The 18,900-nt window shown below is 28.2% G+C and overlaps 2 protein-coding genes and 1 long non-coding RNA gene across 5 annotated transcripts in view; 2 read left to right on the forward strand and 1 right to left on the reverse strand.

Annotated features, from left to right (window-relative positions):
* The window catches only part of LOC145193828 (uncharacterized), a 31,207-nt gene extending 24,360 nt beyond the window's left edge, over positions 1–6,847 (forward strand). For all 3 annotated transcript variants that reach the window (XM_090078621.1, XM_090078619.1, XM_090078620.1), the window contains exons 14-25: positions 175–365; positions 464–609; positions 1,014–1,143; positions 1,240–1,446; positions 1,584–1,916; positions 2,069–2,194; positions 2,398–2,548; positions 2,854–3,115; positions 3,213–3,333; positions 3,477–3,753; positions 3,867–6,357; positions 6,519–6,847. In XM_090078621.1, the coding sequence (XP_089934747.1) occupies positions 175–365; positions 464–609; positions 1,014–1,143; positions 1,240–1,446; positions 1,584–1,916; positions 2,069–2,194; positions 2,398–2,548; positions 2,854–3,115; positions 3,213–3,333; positions 3,477–3,753; positions 3,867–6,357; positions 6,519–6,684 (4,601 nt within the window). In that variant the 3' untranslated portion in view covers positions 6,685–6,847. The remainder of the gene's footprint in view (positions 1–174; positions 366–463; positions 610–1,013; positions 1,144–1,239; positions 1,447–1,583; positions 1,917–2,068; positions 2,195–2,397; positions 2,549–2,853; positions 3,116–3,212; positions 3,334–3,476; positions 3,754–3,866; positions 6,358–6,518) is intronic.
* A 242-nt stretch (positions 6,848–7,089) lies between these two features.
* Positions 7,090–7,554, forward strand: LOC145193924 (huntingtin-interacting protein K-like). Its single transcript, XM_080071474.2, has one exon. The coding sequence runs from the start codon at positions 7,164–7,166 to the stop codon at positions 7,536–7,538; it is 375 nt and encodes a 124-aa protein (XP_079927600.2). The 5' UTR covers positions 7,090–7,163; the 3' UTR covers positions 7,539–7,554.
* A 102-nt stretch (positions 7,555–7,656) lies between these two features.
* Positions 7,657–8,872, reverse strand: LOC149891639 (uncharacterized). The gene is made up of 2 exons (XR_016449792.1): positions 8,741–8,872; positions 7,657–8,630 (listed from the first exon to the last, which is right to left on the reverse strand). It is a non-coding gene; the product is annotated as an uncharacterized LOC149891639 (long non-coding RNA).
* Between the last annotated feature and the right edge of the window lie 10,028 nt (positions 8,873–18,900).

Raw genomic sequence — 18,900 nt, forward strand, 5'->3', positions numbered from 1 at the left:
TTTAAACATGACAATATTAATTTCTTATATAACATTTATTGTGAAAAATTTTTAGCACTATTTTATTTAGATTGTTGCTTCTAATGATTATTGCTTGCATTGTTACTTCAAATTATTGTTGCTTGCATTGTTGTTTCAAATGATTTTGTTTTTAAAATAGTATATTATTGTTAGATGCACCACTTTTCTGCAGTTTGACTGAAGAATTAGAAGAAGAAAATGTTTGTGCCATGAAAAAGAATTCAGTAGAACTTCAGTACCTTGTGGGAATTTTTAAAGAAATTGAAAGAGCAAAAGCTTTGACATTAGAAGAAGGAGAAAAAGAACTCAAAACTCGAATAAAAATTATCAGTTACCTTTCACTGGTATTAAATTTTTTTATTGTTCTGTGTTCTAAATCAAAATTTTTAAATCTATGAAATTATAAAGAAAAATTTATATATAAATCTAGTTTTATTTTTAGTATTGTGATGTTTTACTACTGCTCATTGATAGTCATGTCCTCCCAGAGCTTGACCAAAAAAAGAAAAAATCTCCAAATAAGTTATCTTACCCAATTGATGTGTTGACAGATTTTTATGATGCTCGTCGTACAGAGATTTCAAAGAAGTAAGTTTAACTCTTTTTTTTTTTTTATAAATAAAGTTTTAGTTTGTACCCTAAAAGATGCTTAAAACTCAAGAGTAAAGGAACTGAAATATAAAAATACTATAATTAATACAATTAAGATTTTAAAATTGTTTGCTGTTTTTTAAATTATTTGTGTTCTAAAAATTTAAAGTTTGTCTTTGTCATCACCTATCACACACTTGTGCCACAGTATTCTTAGCCTTATTTAGTATTTAAGAACATCAGTTACATTTCTAGTTTCTGTATTTTGTTTTTCATTTAATCTCTAGAAATCGTATTCTCATTTAATCCCTAGAAATCGTCATCTCATTTAAGCATTAGAAATCATCTTCTCATTTAATCACAAGGATTTTTTGCTGAAAATATTGTGCTTTGATTTTTAGGATTAATTCTGAGGTGTGTTTGTTCATTGACTTGATGTTGAATCGTTTGGAAACATATGAAAATTCATCTCTAGAAGTTCATTGTGATGATGAAGCAAAGTTAACAAAATACCCTCCTTTTTCAATGGAGGTATGCCAAATTTATACCTAATAAACATTTTAATGTTAAATTCATATATCTTTTCTTAATCTTTTCTGTTATTGTTTATAAATTTTTATATTTTAGATAATGTGCTCTTTCTTCCTCCAAAATCTTTCTGAAGATGAATTACCACTACTTCTGTTCTATTATTGGATCTTAGATTTATGTGAATGTACTAAAGAACTTCAAGTCAGCAATACATCTGAAAAAATCAGAGAGTGTTTTAAACTTTCCCAAAATTCATATTTACTTGTACAATCTTTCTGGCTACTAGATCATGAATTGTATAGGGTAAGGTTCTATTCTAGTTATCTTACAAGTATCTTTTTAAATCTTTGTAATATTTTGTAACTAATTATGCACCAAGTAATTATGCAATTGTATTTGATAATTCTAGTGAATAAATGCAATCATGTTCTATTATTCAGGAAGCAATGGAATGTTTGGCACAGTTTAACATGAGTATACCATCTGTTTACTATGTACATATTATACGTTTGTTATACACCCAACAAGAAATAAATCTCCTTTTAGCTTTTTGTTCCTGTAAGGAACCATCTGTTGTTTTGGAATTGAATGATGTCAAGTTCATTATTAAAATCTTTTTGAATTTAAAAATGTTACCAAGTGCATACATGTTTCAGAGCTTTTACAGCAAACAGTCAGTTAAAGAGCAGGTTTTTAATATTTTTTTGGAGCTTTGCAAATCTAATGGTTTGTTAGGAAAATTAATTGGCTTATCCCTATCTCCTGAAGAAGAGGTAAATCTTAAATATCTCTATAAGAATTACATTTTTTTAAGATTTTTATAAAGTTTTGTTTCTTTTCTTGTCTGTTCAAGATTGTGACTGATTGTGATTTTTAAGAAACTAGCTTACATATAATTTAAACTTTTGGCTTATTTTTTATCTAGTTGCTGTTTCAAGCATATTTGGAATCTAATCAGGATAACAGCAATTACTTAATGATATTTTATCTAGAAAGGCGAATGTATTCTAAAGCCATCAAACTTTCAAAACAATTTAAAAATAACAACAATGTAAGTAATTTTTGATTTAAAAAAAGGATTATATATTTATATAACTCTTGGCAAGTATGCAACAGCAAACTATTTAACACAAATTTTGATAAGTTTATTAAAACTTAATATTTTAGATTTTAATGTTGCATCTTTTGCCTTAGAACAACTCTTATACTAAATTTTTATTCATATAGCATTAAATCTAATATTTTACTATGTAGGTAATGCTAGATCATACTATCCAGGATCAAATAAATACACGATGTCTTCTTGTTGGAGGATTTGTCAAAATGTTACCTCTTTCACAGCAAAAAAAAATTTATAGTGGCTCATCAATCAAAAGACATACAAATATCATTCTTAATGGAGCAGGTATTTTTTCTGAAACAACACTGGAATAAGTTTAAAGACATTGCAATGTTGTTTTTTATTCAAGTTAATAAAGATATTAACAACAGTACTATATTAATTTACACTAAGTAATGACATTTTTATATGTAAACATTTAAATATAAATATTTGGTAATATTTTTGAAAGTATTTTAAAAAGCAATTGCATAAAAAGCTACGCATATACAAAGATGCATAACAAAAAAGCTCAAGTAGTCACCAATTTAAATCAATATCAGTTTGCAATACGTCAGTTAAAAGTTTTTGTTGTTTAAATTTTCTCACAGATGGGAACTATGCTCCACTTTCTACTGTTGTACAAAAAAGTCGAATGAGCTATCCTTCAGCTGAACTCTCTTTGTTGTACAAAAAATACCAGCAAGGTAGTAAATTGGAGTCTAATTCTTCAGGAGCACTTTTTTCAAATCAAAAAAGAAGAAAATCAACTCTTTTTGATAGTGAAGTGATCTCTCCAAGCAAGAAACCCAAAGATATGCCCATGCCCAAATTTGACCAGACATTAACTTCAAATACATCAGCTTCTGCTCGGTAACGTGATATTTTACTATTACATTTTTTTTTTTTGTAATTTTTCCATTAATATTTTGTAATTTTGTATATGGTGGGATTGTTTTTCATAATAAAGAAAACATGTGTATTCTGGCTCTGATGCTTACTTGTTGTTAAAAACACCACCAGCTCGGCAGTATAAAAAGTTCTCCCAATCTGTTGCAACACACAACAAAACACCTCAATCTATTCTTAAGGTAATGTCAGTCTTTTCCTATTTTAGCTTTATGTTGTTCTTAAGGAAAGGTGTTTATGATCGTTTGATTTCTTTGTTTTATTTGCTTAATTTTTTGTTGTTATGTTGACATTAAACTTGTTGAATATCATTTAATATAATTAGCCATTAAGCAAAACTGTCTTGCAATCAAAAGAAAGTGTTTCTGAAGCATCACAAAAGACTTTATTTAAATTACCTGAACAAACATCGTCTAGAAAGATCCGATTTGTTGGTTTCAATTCTCCAAATACCACATCACCTCTTGAAACTAATGAAGAAACTAAAAAATCACATATTTTTGATGATTCTTTTTGCAGCAGTGTAAAGAGCTCTGAAATTCAAGTTAACTCTCCAACAATACAATTTAATGACGAAAAAGAGATAGAAAAAGAGCTTACAGGTTAGTGTATGTAAATAAAAAGTTATGATTTATTTAAATTTGTACATAGTTTTAGATGTTATAAGTTCTTTCTTATTACAGCTACAGATATTAGGAATGCTTTCTTGTTGTAGGTACAGATGTTCATTTAGAACAAAAATCAGATGAAAGTATCAATGAAAGTTTCCTAAGCTTAGATTCAAGTTATTCTATGTCTGTTAACGAAATACTCGAATCTCTGAACTCTAAAAAAGCAGAATACAAAAGTGGTATCAGTTTAAAAATAGAGCAACGTAATCAAACTGAGGAATTAAAATCACCTACTGCTTTATTAAATTTAGAAACAAATGAAAATGAGATTTGTGATTACAAAAACAGCTCTGCTAGTATTTTAGTGGAGTTGCAGGAAAATTCATTTAATGAATTAGCAGCAAATTCAACAGAGTTACCTACAGAAGCAAATAGATCTTCTAAAGAACAAAGTCCTGATAACACTATTTTACTATCTTCAAGCGATGATGAGACTTCTAAAGTTGAAGAGCTTACATCAATTGATGATGACTTTTCTGAAGATGAAATTGACAAATTATCCAAATGCAGTGATGATGGAAACCAAAATAATCATGAGTTAGATTGTTATGAATCTTCAGAGGAGCAAGCAAATATGCAGGATGACTTTGCTGAATCTTCTGACATTGAAATACACGAAGAAAGTTTTGTCTGTGAAAACTCTATCTTAAAAAAAACTCCTGAAAGAGAACCCATGGAAGCTGATATCAGCATATACAGCAGTTCTCATAAAGAAAGCTTCCACATTTATGATTTTAAAGAAAAATCACAAGTATTAGAGTCAGAAGAAAATGATCATGAAATAATCTCAGATAAAGGCGAAGAATCCCTTAAAATCGTTGATAGAGAAAATGTCGAAGAAAATATTGAGTTTTTTTCTTCGCATAATTCCGCTATATGCAATACAAAAGATAACTTGGAGGGTTCCGATTTTAATCAAATTATTGAGGACAATCATAGCGTCAAGTTAGGGTATAAAAGTTTAAATAAAAATGACAATTTTTCTGTTGACGAAAGTTACCACGAAAACAAGACGGAACTAAAAAAATTAACTTATGACAACGATGTTTCTATCAACCGTTATAGCGTAGAAAAAGCACTAGATGAGAACTTTAAAGAAAAACAAACCATAGTTTTTTCATCTGGAAATCTTGTTGAAGTGAATGACGTTTTTTTGAGTGCTTCGTATGAGAAAGAAAACGAAGAATCGTGTAAAATGATAAGTTCTACTGGAAATGAGCATTTAAATACAAATGCAGGGGATTTATTAGTTGCAGACGTTCAAAAGCAATTTCATTCTGATAATAGTGTTGATGTCGCAATTGGTGATTCGGCCTACGAAAATTTTTATATTGACTCTGCATACCAGATTTTGAGAGATAAAGTTGGTTTTGATGCAAAAAATTTGTTATCTATGATGGAAGGAGGTGAAGAGACTTCGAATGCTTGCATGCAAAGTCCAAGTGCTTTAAAATGTAAACAAAAAGTTGATAAAGAGATCATCAACACACCTCTCAGAAGATCTGCCAGAAAGTCGGCAGTGCAAACCAAGATTCAATCAGAGACTTCTATAATTAAACGTAACTTAAATTATTCAGATGAGCAAATTTTCAATTCGTCTCCGATAAGTGGCATCAGCCATACTGTAAATGATTCTATTGAACCTGACAAACAAAAAACGAGTGCTGTTGAAATAACTCGATTAAACTCTACTGAACAAGTAAAGCGAACACGCAGAACTACAGGAAGACGACTTAAAAATGAGCAATACTTACCCTCTAATGTAGAAGACGAGCATAAGTTGCTGATTTGTGATTCTGATACCGTGAACAAATTTGTAGGACAAGAGAATAATACTAAGGTTGAGTATGTAACATTAATGCAACCTCTTCAAATAACTCTAATTAGTGACAATCCACATGTCGATGAAACTCAAGTTAAACAAGACTCTGAAATTCAGTTAGTTCGAAATCTTTCAAACCAAGAAAAACGACTCCGAAAAATGAGTCAAAATAACAGTCGCGCTCAAAGTTTGTCTGAACCTAAAATTGACGAAATTGCTAATACACCTAAAAAATCTTCAAAAAATGGAAACAGTGCCCAAAAAACAAATAATACGAATGAAAAAAAGAACATTAAAAATTCACCGAGTCGTGCGCGAAAGAAAACATCCAAAGATGCTGGAAAAACTGCAGAAGATAATGATGATACGAATTCAAACCAAGAAAGTGAAGACCTTAACGAATTAAATCAATCAATGGACACCAGTCGCTCAAGAATAAATCTCTGGTCAAAAAATGCAACACCAAGTAAAATTTTAACCCGAAGCAAGCAGAAACTTGAGACATCATCACAGGAAATTGTTACCATCAAAACCATCATGCAAACACCAGACAATATAAACATTTCATCGAAAAATATACATGATGAAGAGGTTTCTTTTAGAAGATACACAAGATCTTCATTTGGTCGAGATGAACAAGTTAAAGACCCTTTGTTAACAATGATCGAAACAGGATCAACACCTGAAACAACTCAAAACAAAATAAAAAGTCGGTATGTATCTAATGTTAATGATTTTTATCACTGACTTTTTTCTTCTTACGGATCAATAATTTAGTTACTAATTTCACTTATTGCTACTTTATTCATCTTTTTAGACATCTTTGTTAGACTAATTAATAATTGAGGTTTTATATTGGTTTTCTATCTTGTAGCAAATCCAAAAATGCAGATGTCAGCAAAAATAGTATTTTAAACTTTGAAATTGATAAAGAAATTAAGGTTCAGTCAGTGACTCCGAAGCGTGTTTCAAAAAAGAAGGCGAAGCTTACAGAGATTCTTCCTCGGCGCAGCCTAAGAAGCTCTTCCATAAAAAGATAAAATGCTAATCTTTTGGTTTTGAAGTAGAGGTTATCACTTTCTTTATGAACAGTTTCGTATTTCAGAACGTGCACGTTAAAAACTGTTGAGTTACGAAATTATTTCATTCTGTATGAATGTTTATGATATATTTTTTTACCAAAAAAAGATTTAAATTCCTCTATTTGCGTTTGTTATTTATTACCTTTCTTTTGCTTTTTGTTGCTTATTTAATACAATTTTTCTGAAAAACTTTCTTTTGTAAATCTAAGAAACCCTTAGCGTTCCTTTTTTTTTTGTTTTTTTTTACCGCTTATGGTTTTTACAAAGGAAGATGGATAAAAGCAGATGAAAATAGGTTCACTTTGATTTAAGGTCCTTTTTTGTTGTTGTGGTAATTTTTGTTTATATTGCAATACACATACTTGTGGGTAAATATTGTTTAGAAATTACAAATTTTATTTTAGAAATATTAAAATAATAATTTTAAATCTTCAAACATGACTAATGTGGCTGCTGAACCTGATCTTATTAACGGGGAAATTGAACCCTCTGAAGATGAAGAACAAAAAGAACAAAAAAAGAAACATGAAAAGGCTGCATGTGCAGATCTCGAAAAAATAACAGATTACGAAGAAGACAAAGAAATCGATGACCAAAATATCAGTAACGCTATAACCTTGTTAGAAGGCCGTCGATCGGAAGAAAATACAAAGAAAGCTGCCAGAGAAAAAGAACTCGCTCAAGTTAAAGTTCGAAAAGAGGACATTGAACTAATAACAACCGAAATGGAAGTTTCTCAATACATAGCTGAACAAAAATTAAGGGAAACCGGGGGTGATATTGTGCAAGCACTTGTGCTATTAACAAATTGAGAGTGATAGAACAGAATTTTTTTTTTTTTTTTTTTTTTTTTTTTTCTTTCTTTTTTCCTTTCTTTCTTTCTTCTTCTATTTCTTCTTCTATTTTTTCTTCTATTTCTTCTTCTTTTCGCTCCTAAACAAAATTAATTTAAAGGCAGATATCTTCGTCTAGATTATATGTTTGTATCTCTTCTCATCGACCTCTTGATTCTATCTCTTCGTATCAGAGGGTCGCTTGACAAATTAAAGGCTGAAAATGTAGTGTAGAATATTGATTGAAAGTGGATAAAATTATTTTCAAAATAATTTTGTTATAAACGGGATGTAGGAATTTTTTTGTGAAAAGTTTATGTTCCAGGGGGTAAAACCTTTAAAACAGGTTTTTTAAAAAAAAATTTTTAATCTGCTTCCTACATCCCTTACTAAACATCTCTTACTAAATATTGATGTGGATGTTCAAAATTTCAATCAAAAAGGGCAACTAGTTTAGTCTGGGTATTCCGCACAGTTTTGATACCCTAAAAATGCTTAAACTGAGAAAAATTTTTAGAAACTTGCAAAAACATCCTAGATTTTTCACCTTAAAAAATTTGTTTAATATTTGGGACTCCTGTATTTAGTTTTCTCTGTACATTAAACGTAACATACATTATATTTCGTGCCTAGGATTTTTTGCTGTAGGATTTTACATTTGACAAAAACACTTCTTGTTATATGTCTCATTATTTGATAACTTTATTTACTCTAAAAAATCACAAAATAGCTTCTTATATTTTAATAAAACGAAACTTAAAGTTTCTACATAAAAAAAAAGAAAAAAAGAATAGAGGTACTCTGTGTTACATGTTAACATGTCCATCTGTAAAAACATAAACACCTGTTTCAAACGAAGAGAAAATAAAATAGCAGTCACTAATATTTTTTCTTACTTGTTGATACTGATAAATCTTCTGGTCTGGAGATAATACCACCAACAACTGTTTCATCGATTTCAGACTTTTTTCCACTTGCACCTTACGAAGCTTATTCTAGTTTTTTTCAAACATTTTTGCAGCAGACTTAAATCGAATTCACTCTTCTTTCTGGACAGTAACAGCCATACTTCTAGAAATTGGTAATCTGATAGATTTTAAAAGTTCTAATCTTTATCTAATCCAAAAAAAAAAAAGTTACATTTTTTTGTTGTTGTTTTTTGTTTAAAAATATAAAGCCACCTTAAGTTGTCTTCTTTGTTATGCAATGTTGCACACTGATGAATCTGCTATCTAGTTAGATAAGACCAGAAAGTCAGCAAAAATATAAGTAAATAACTTAATAAAGTTTAAAACTAAAAAAGTCTTTCGTAGGGTAATTCCCGGGTAATACAGACAGCCTAACGAATAATGTAAATATCTCTAAAAGTTCGGTAATCAGATATTATGTCAAGCCGATTAACTGCGTTTATAAAAGTCAGAAAATTCCGGGTATTTATAATAAATTAGCATATTTTTAACTTACGTATATTGGAAACATAGTTATTCAGAAACGTTCATACCACACACTTATCCGAAATTGGTTCCAACCTTAACATTGAGGACTGTAAAAATTAAAATCTAATCTTTATAGTTAAAATAGAAAAACATATTTAAAGATTTAAGGCATTTTGCGTTACTAATGATCGCATTTGGAGTCCCATTGTAAATCTCACTTTTGGTGAATGAAATTTTAATAATGTCAGAAGGTACTTAAGTAAAGGTGTTGGCTATAACCGGGCAAAAAATCAGCTCTTTAACACTTGTGGCTAGTGTGCAGAGAAATAAAAAATGGTGTATGCCACTAAAAGCTTCTTCGAAAGTTGACAATAGATGTTTTACGTTTTTATTTTATTCTTATCATTGACTATGGAGATTTAAAAATATAATTTGAAGAAGATTTAGCATATAGCTTTCAGGCAAAAAAAAAAAAAAAAAAAACAGAAACAGAAACAGGGTTTCTTTTCCCTGTGCAAAGACATAACTGTTAAAGTAGGATTTTCACCTTTTTGTGTTTTTTATGCATTTTTAAAGTTTTAACACAATTAACCTCATTAAATTTTCGCTCAAAGAAAACCTGTTGTTTTTTTTTTAAAACGATTGACAAATTTTTGGAAACACACTGTAATAACAACTTTTTTTTATATTTACAATTTAAAAAATGATTTGGAACTTGAAAAAAAAAAACTTCAAAACATTTGTAAGCTTGTAATGCCTACTTTTTTTGCATTGAAGTAATCTCCTAATACCGTTTATTGCTTTGACCATCTTTATTCTACGGTTTAAAAAAGCGAAAATGTTTCTTACTTTCTGGGAAAAGTGAAAACATCAAAGTAATCAAACATGAGTAGTCAAGAGCCTGAAAACTCAAAAGATATTTCAATTAAATATTCACCAACACAAGCTTGTTTCGAAGACATTTTTCAAAGATCAGTATTCTAACTACTGAAATGCCATATAAAAGAAAAATTCATCAAGATTGTCGGAAATCTCTATGCTTTCTTTTTTCTTTTTTTTTTCAAAAGGACAAATTACTGATTTAATCAAGGAAAGTGTAACAGGTCTTTTTTCTTGAAATTCCGTTGATTTCAAGGATAAAAAAGTTCATTTGGGTATATGCAACTCCTGCAGAGAAATACTACAAAAATATGGTAAGGGAGACAGAAACTTGCCTCTTCTCAAGATACATGGCTATAACAAAGTGATCATTAAGCCACAGACTAGATAATTTTATTTATTTGATTGTTCAGTTTGTCAGATCGGCGAACAAAAGGAAATTCTACAAAGCTTACTTTTTCAACAGATCAAGATTTTTAAAAATCATCAAGTTATTTTTGATAAACTATGCTCAAACTGTTTCAGTGGTCAAAAGAGGAGTCACACATAATTGTTTACAAGCTACTAAGATTAAAAACTTAAAGAAAACGATAGCAACTGACTTTACAACTGTTGGATAAAGTTCCTTTCTCTGTAATAACTCAAAAGGTATTCTCTCTACAGGACACAATTAGACTGAGCAGAGTTTTCGTTATTACTTAGTTTCCTCCAGAGGTCTATGTATATTAGGAATTTTTCTTACTACATTGGACATAGTTCAAGTTCAAATCAATATTGATATTTCAAATACAAAGATAAAAAAAACTTGAAAAATTCAAAAACTTTTTGTAAAAAAAAATATATATAAGACGAAATAGCCCCTATTTTTTTTTTTTTTTTTTTTTTCAGTTTTACATTTAATTAGTCGTAATATAATAAAGTCCGTGATATATGCTCTCGTAATACAACAAAATCCATGACATATGTTCTCGTAATACATCAAAATCCGAGATATATGCTTTCGTGATGCAATAAAATCCGTGATATATAGACTAATTTAAATAAAAACTTGGTATCTGATAGAAGATCTAATGATCTTGTCGCAAGAACCATAAAAAGTAATAATAGAATATAACTTAAGCCATTGATAGATATAGACAAATAAAAATGACAAAATACAAAAAACAAAAGAGCGTGTTTATACAAATTTCTTAATTTTAAAAGTATTTCAACATATTGTCATTAAAGAGAATGAATTTTTTTAATTTCTTTTTAAAGACTGGGAAGGTAATTGATAAATCAAAATTAGGTAAAACAATTTTGTTCCAGAGATTGGGTGCACGATAAGCTATACAGAACTGATTGAATTTTGTTCGACAAAAGGGTTCAAAGAGTGAGTTATCATTTCGTAGTGTATACTTATTTTTTGTTTTTAAGGTAATAAAATCTTTAAAAACGTGAAAGGACGGATTGATTTTACATTGAACATAAAGCATAATATTTTATATACATTCATTTCATAAATGTTAAGTGCTTTTATATTTTTGAATAAAAACTTTGAATGCGTAAATCGATTTTCAAAACAAACTAAGCGTAATGCGTGTTTCTGACGATGGTAAAGAGTACGCAACTTACTTTTACTTGTACTTCCCCAAGCAATATTTGCATAGTTAATATAACTATGTATAAATGAGTAATAGAGTTGGATTAAAATGGTTTTGTTTAAATAATTTCTTGACTTATAGAGGACTCCTATATTTTTAGAAACCTTTGTACAAATGTAGTCCATATGTGGTTTCCATGTAACATTCTCATCAAGATAAATGCCAAAAAAACTAGTAAAAGTTTCCTTTTTTATTTCTAGTTCATCAATAAGAATTTTTGGCATGGTTGTTGGTAAAAAACGTTTTTTAGAAATAGGGTGAAATAGAATGTATTTCGTTTTATCAAGGTTTAAGGTCAATTTGTTACATTTAAACCACTCAGATACGCATTTAAGTTCTTTGTTCATATCAGAAAACAGCTCATTAATATTACTTGTTTGATAAGAACAAATTTGTATCATCAGCAAACATAATACTCCGAAGATTAGCTGCTTTGCTAAAATCATTAATATAAATTAAAAACATAAGAGGACCAAGAATAGAGCCTTGTGAAACACCGCAGGTTATTTCAGTATAGTCACTTTGAAGGCCATCATTATAGGTAAGAAATTGCTTTCTATTTGAAAAGTAACTATGAAACCATTTTAGCATGTTATTTTTGATTGATTATTATAGAGAACTTTATGCATAAGCACATGTCTAAAAAAAAAATCAAATCAACACATAGGTCTTAAAATCAATGTAAAGCGCTCTTATCTGATGTTGAAAAATCCAAAAATATACAACGAATCACTAGTATTCACCATCTTTAGTAAATTAGCTTAACGATAAAAAAGCAAAGGATTGTCAGCATGGTTTTTACTATAAATAATGTTTTTTTTGTTTATTAGAGACGCGAAAGTTCTTTCGCGTGTAACCAGAGCTATAAAATATATTCCTCTTGTGAAACATGTGATTCCTTCTGGTGAATTTTAAGTTTATAACAGAATTTTGCAACTAATTTTTCAATAAAAATTTTTATTACTGTTAAATAAAAAAGTTATTGAAAGAAAAACATTCATTGAATAATAAAAATGGAATTCCTTAATGTTCCTTTCAAAAACATGTTTTTGATCAATTTATTTTTATTATTATCATTGCTATTATTATTATTATTATTATTTTTAATATTATTTTTATTATTATTATTATTATTATTATTATTATTATTATTATTATTATTATTATTATTATTATTATTATTATTATTATTATTATTATTATTATTATTACTATTATTATTATTATTATTATTACTATTATTATTATTATTATTATTGTTATTATTATTATTATTATTATTATTATTATTATTATTATTATTATTGTTATTATTATTATTATTATTATTACTATTATTATTATTATTATTATTGTTATTATTATTATTATTATTATTATTATTATTATTATTATTGTTATTATTATTATTATTATTATTATTATTATTACTATTATTATTATTATTATTATTGTTATTATTATTATTATTATTATTATTATTATTATTATTATTATTATTATTATTATTATTATTATTATTATTATTACTATTATTATTATTATTATTGTTATTATTATTATTATTATTATTATTATTATTATTATTATTATTATTATTATTATTATTATTATTATTATTATTATTATTATTATTATTATTATTATTATTATTATTATTATTATTATTATTATTATTATTATTATTATTATTATTATTATTATTATTATTATTGTTATTATTATTATTATTTAATCAGTATATGTGGCTATGAGAATAGTCGTTTTTGATTTTCACGATCCTAGGCATGAAATAAATTTTTAAAAACGTTTTTTTTCTTCTGATTTTTGAAGTTACGGAATGGGACGATTATTGAATGGGACAAACTCAGATTCTTATAGAAGCATCGATGTAAGGATATTCAAACTCCTGCAACAAAGAGTGATAGAAACAAGAACTCAACTGACCGACACATCCATCCTATTGCTCTATGACCGTAATGACAATGGATATTATTGTGTTTTCGAATAAAAAAGTAATTTTTAAAAACGTTTTTTTTCTTCTGATTTTTGAAGTTACGGGAAATAAAATTCCATGCTTAAATAGATAACAGTCTCAAGTACTACAGTGAGTAAAACATTCAAGCTTAATTAATGGTGTTTTTGGTGTGACTAATCATTTTTGGATAAAGTGATGCGCATATTGAATGGGACAAAATACTGCAGCTCAGCAGAGGGATACTTACAGCTCAGCAGAGGGATGCTGCAGTCCCTTACTTTTATCCCCATGGGTAATGGGTATTATTTACACACTTTTATACTGCAATATTTTACTTAAATAAAAATAACTAAATATAATATTCTAAAATGAGAAAGTTCTGCTTTGATTGAAATTTAATTAGAGTTAAAAAATGTTTAAAGTTAAAAATATTTTTTGTGTGGTCTTTATGTATGTATCTATATATTTAACTACATTTACAATAAATAAACTAATTTGAAAAATGATTGAATTAAATACGTTTATTTTTAATTCTTTTATGTTTGTCCCATTCAATGAGACATACTTAATGAATGGGACAAATGTCATGCTCCAATAAAACTCTCTTTTTTCCAATAGCCAAATGCAAATCCAATTTTTTGTTTTACTATATCATTGAGCAAGAGTCGGTGGTTATCAAACATATTTAAATATATATACTAAACAATTTTATCTACGTTTAAAAAGCATTTTGCAAAAACTGTCCCATTCATAGAGGTTTTCCCCTATGTTACGTTCGATGCACACAGAAAGCTAAATACAGGAGTCCTAAAAGTGAAAATACCGGATGCTTATAAAATCTTTGCATCCACATCAAATGAAACAAACTATCATTTTGCGATTAATTAGCTCCATCATGGTTTGAACTTTAATTTGGCTCGACACCACACAGCTTCCACATGGTTTGATGTCGCGCCTGTTTGCGGACTACAAACTTTGTGTGGTAAACGGGTGCCACGTAATTATGCAAGAGCTTGCAAAATAACATATGCTGCCCACATTTCACTCTAGACAATAGAAACAGGAAGTATCCATTGATGTATGATGGGAATCAATGTTGCAGCATTGGGATTTTGAACAAAAATTAAAAAGGCTTAGTTGCAGGTTCATACCAAACTGCTTTGAGATTATTCTACCAACTTGATATTTTCTTCGGCAAAAAACAATTTCATCTATTTCAATAATGCACCCTGGGTTGCCTACTTTAGTTGTTTTAAAGCTCATTATGGTATATAGTCAATAAAAGAATTTTTCCAATTTTTTAAAGATTTTAAGAGATACTCTAGACAACAAAGTAAGAATCTAGATAAAACAAGTAAGCGTGATAGTATACAAACACGATTGAATTCCCATAACGTTCTATTAATCGAAATCTTTATTACAAAAAATAATAACCAGGATGTTAATACTTTAAAAAAAAGTTGTTATTCAAGTTGACGAACATGAGTGATTTGTTGTATACTTTTGTACTTTCAAATTCAGATTGAGCACATTGTATTGGCTTTGAGACCTATGTGTTTGAACGATTTTTAATCAGCATAAAATTCTCTTTTATAATCAATCACAAAAATAGGGGTGAGGGGGGCGGGAATGAGAAAGAAATTGTAGTTCCAACTAAGTGTTTTTTTTTAACAAAAACTTGTAAAAAGATCTCGGACAATTATCGGAAGTGCATTTTACTCTGAATCCACTTGTAGCCATAAAACCTCAATAATTACAAAGTTTTTTGAAAGAAAAAAGTTACGTTTACACAAAAAAGCAATCCATAGTTGTTAAAATAATTCAAATAATTTTTATTTAACCTTCGACCCTGATTTAACACTAGAATCATTTTCGTAGAAAATTGATTAACACTTTGTTATGTTAACAAAATAATTCAAAGTTTTGTGAAGTGACAAGCATACTGAAATTTAGACCTGTGAAAACTTTTCGATCTTTACATTTTACTGGTTCTTGAAGAACCAAGAGGCTTGTAATCCAGAGAAAGTTACGCAGCATTTTAAGGTAAATTTCATAATTATGTCAGCATAAAAAATCAATTTGCATTGATTTTTTATGTTAGGTTATGTCTAATGTTATTGATTTTTTATAATATATATTATAATAATATCATTTTTATAAAATATATTATAAAATATATTGACTTTTTGTGTTATTGATTTTTTATATTGACAAAATATTAACATCAGCATAAAAAAATTTGATCAGAGCCAAAAAAAACATTAGCGGGTCATTTAAACTCTACTTAAACGAATTTTAATTTCTCCTTTTACATACCAAAACCGGCAACCGACTTCTGCTGACTTTTTTCTTCCTCAATATATATGTATTTTTACACTTTTCTTGAAATTCATTAGTTATTGTTACTTGTTCCTATGTCAATTTATCTTTTATTTATTTGACGGTATGAATACGTCTGCGTGTGTATGCTTTTGTGTGACGCCTTTTCCTAATCGCTGTTTTTTTATTTTTCTCCCTTTGATTACGAATACGGTTACGTCTTTTTCCTGCAATTAAAACACTAATAGTTTGTCTCCTTTGGAGGCAAGATGGACCATTGATTGTATCATTCTCTAGCCATTCTCCGATTTTTTCAGAAAACTGCAAAAATTAGTGTTGTGGCCAAAACTAAAAATTGTAACTAACTTAACTAAAATTAGTCGACTAACTTTTTAGTCTAACTAAATTTAGTCGACTAAATTTTTAATTTGCGAAAAATATATTGCTACTGTTACCCAAAAACTACGTTTTTGAAATCTTGTTATGCGTTAGTTGTGGAGTGGTTTGGGCGCCATGTTTTTAATTGCAAATTGCTGTAAGTTACGATTTTTATCTGCAGGGCATCTGTTTCAAAGTTCGATTTTCAGAGTTTTTGGAGAAAGGTTTACGACATATACACTTGGAATTTTGTAATAGTAATAAAACTGTATCCAATTAGTCCCCCTTTATTACTAAGTACTTGTTTTAACTTAATGAAAAGCGGTTCAGATCTGGATTTTTTCAATTTTTAGTTAAAGTGAATTATAAATTATAAAACACATGTGAAATTAGTTTATTAAAAAAAATGGTGCCATGTTTTTGAAAGGTGTGTTATGTGCAGAAGCATTTTCGGATTTCCTTTACATAATACCTGCAATGACTTTTAGAGGTAACAATACGTAATTTATTTCGTTCTACACTCATAAAAACGCAGATATTTACATTGACAACAATAAGATTGAAACAGTTCGGCAATTAATGTTTTTTATTATTTCTATATTATGTAATTGAATATATATCTTGTTCAACTCTCAATTTTGTTTTTCTTTTAAAAATTATTATTAAAATGCTGATAACTAATCATGTATTTGGTATAAAATATCAACTGTATTTGACGGAGTTGTTCTGCTACGAACCAGTTTTTATTTAAATCAATAAAAGAAAATTTGGGCCAATACTTGGTACAAACAAAACATCTTTTATTACCTAATCGTCACAAATTGTATTGCGTATTTTAAATTTTTTAAAAACAATAAATTTTGATGAATGTCTTTAAATTGATTTATTTGTCATAATTTATATTATGCTCATTTAATTTTATGATATTGGTTATTCAGTTTTTTTTAGCTCTAAATCTTGTTTTAGTCAACTAAATTTAGTGAGTCGACTAAATTTAATTACGCTAAAAAGTAAGTCGTCTATTTTTAGTTGGGCTAAAACTAACCTTAACTCCCACCCCTAAATTCTGCGCGACTAATTCCCATAAAAAATTTCTCAGGCATCATGATGCTAAAACTCCTTTTTTGCAAACTCTAGTTGCTATATAAAAATTCAGAAGCTTGAATTAACTCACTCCAAAAAATCAGTAATTTTTATTTATTTTTTATCATTATATTATTTAAAAATTTTTTATTATTAGCAATTTTAAAAACACTTTCAACTACAAATTATCAAAAAGAAGTACTTAAAGGCCATTAAATTCAGGAAGATGCGAATTTATTTTATTAAGTGAATAGTTGGAACACTATTTTCACTCTGGGTTTTAAACTTTCTGATTTTAGACTGTAATCTCCCGATTTCTTCAAACAAATGTTTCAGAACTTCCAAGTTTTTAAAAATATTTTGAACGACATAATTTACAAAAAGAAAAAATTAGCTTTCTGAGCCACTCCGTTTCGTCCTTACTCATAATATTGTTGTTACTTATAATTTCTACAGTTAGTAAATATAGAGAATCAGCCACATAGTCAAGTCAGTCAGACAAATGGATGCTAAATCTAGGGACATCTGACCTAAATAAAACGGCTTAGAAGTCTACCAGAGTGAAATGTTCGTGCAGACCTCCACTTAAGACCTTTATTCTTATGTCCTGTATTCGCTATCACAAAACAAAGATTGTGCAATTCAATTACATATTATCATGTGAGAGAGGTGTCGAGTAGTGGTTAAGATATAAACTATGCCAGAAGAAACTCCATAATTGCTTACTGTAACCCAAAAAACCCAAAAAATGTTTTCAGATGTCATGGTATTCAAGAAGGTTGGGCTTACACTTTCTTCCACTGATCCAATTAAGTTTTCCTCCCAAACAATTCCTAAAAGGGAGTCTTTGTCTTCTAATTCAGAACGCTATACACTGACTGCAATTCTATTATAAGTATTTTTTTTTTAATTTTCTTTATTATTTTCAGCTTTATTTTTTCCCATCAAATTCAGCAAATAGCTTTCCTTTCGATACATCCGTTAATTTATGTCTCTGTAAAACTCCGAGAAAAACAGTTTTGTTTTATACTAATTTATGACGAAGTTATGATTATAAAATGCTAATGACTTTTTCCTGCACGTGGGACCGTCGAAAAGACAGGTAAAAAAACTTTGCAGTTTTTTGGTATTTAAAATCAGTTTATGAAGAAAAAAATGTTGAGCTATTTTAAATATCACATGCCTGTTTACTAAAGTTCTTTTTAAAGTTTGATTCTGGTAAAATGTCTCTTTTTTTCAGAACGCATATAAGCTAACACTAAATAGTCCCTATAGAGACTAGTGGCGTACTCGAAGTGTGCTAGGGACTTTTGTCCCTTCAAAAAAAAAAAAAAAAGATTTTCAAAATAATTTTCTCAATTGAAACTTTCATATTGTACAATATTAATTAACTATTATTTGTGTTAAAATTTTGAAGAGCCTGTGTATCCCAGAATAAATCCTGGCTACGCCATTTACAGAGGCTAATGACTGGTTTTTTAGAGGAAAAAACTTTGCCTCGTAAATTTTTTTTCAAATTCATGTAATTAATGTGTGTGTGTTTATATATATATACATATATATATATATATATATATATATATATATATATATATATATATATATATATATATATATATATATAT

The sequence above is a fragment of the Hydra viridissima genome, unplaced genomic scaffold (genome assembly GCF_058129835.1).
Source record: "Hydra viridissima isolate aposymbiotic clone 2 unplaced genomic scaffold, HvirCarnegie_v1 scaffold_2, whole genome shotgun sequence".
Taxonomy (NCBI): domain Eukaryota; kingdom Metazoa; phylum Cnidaria; class Hydrozoa; order Anthoathecata; family Hydridae; genus Hydra; species Hydra viridissima.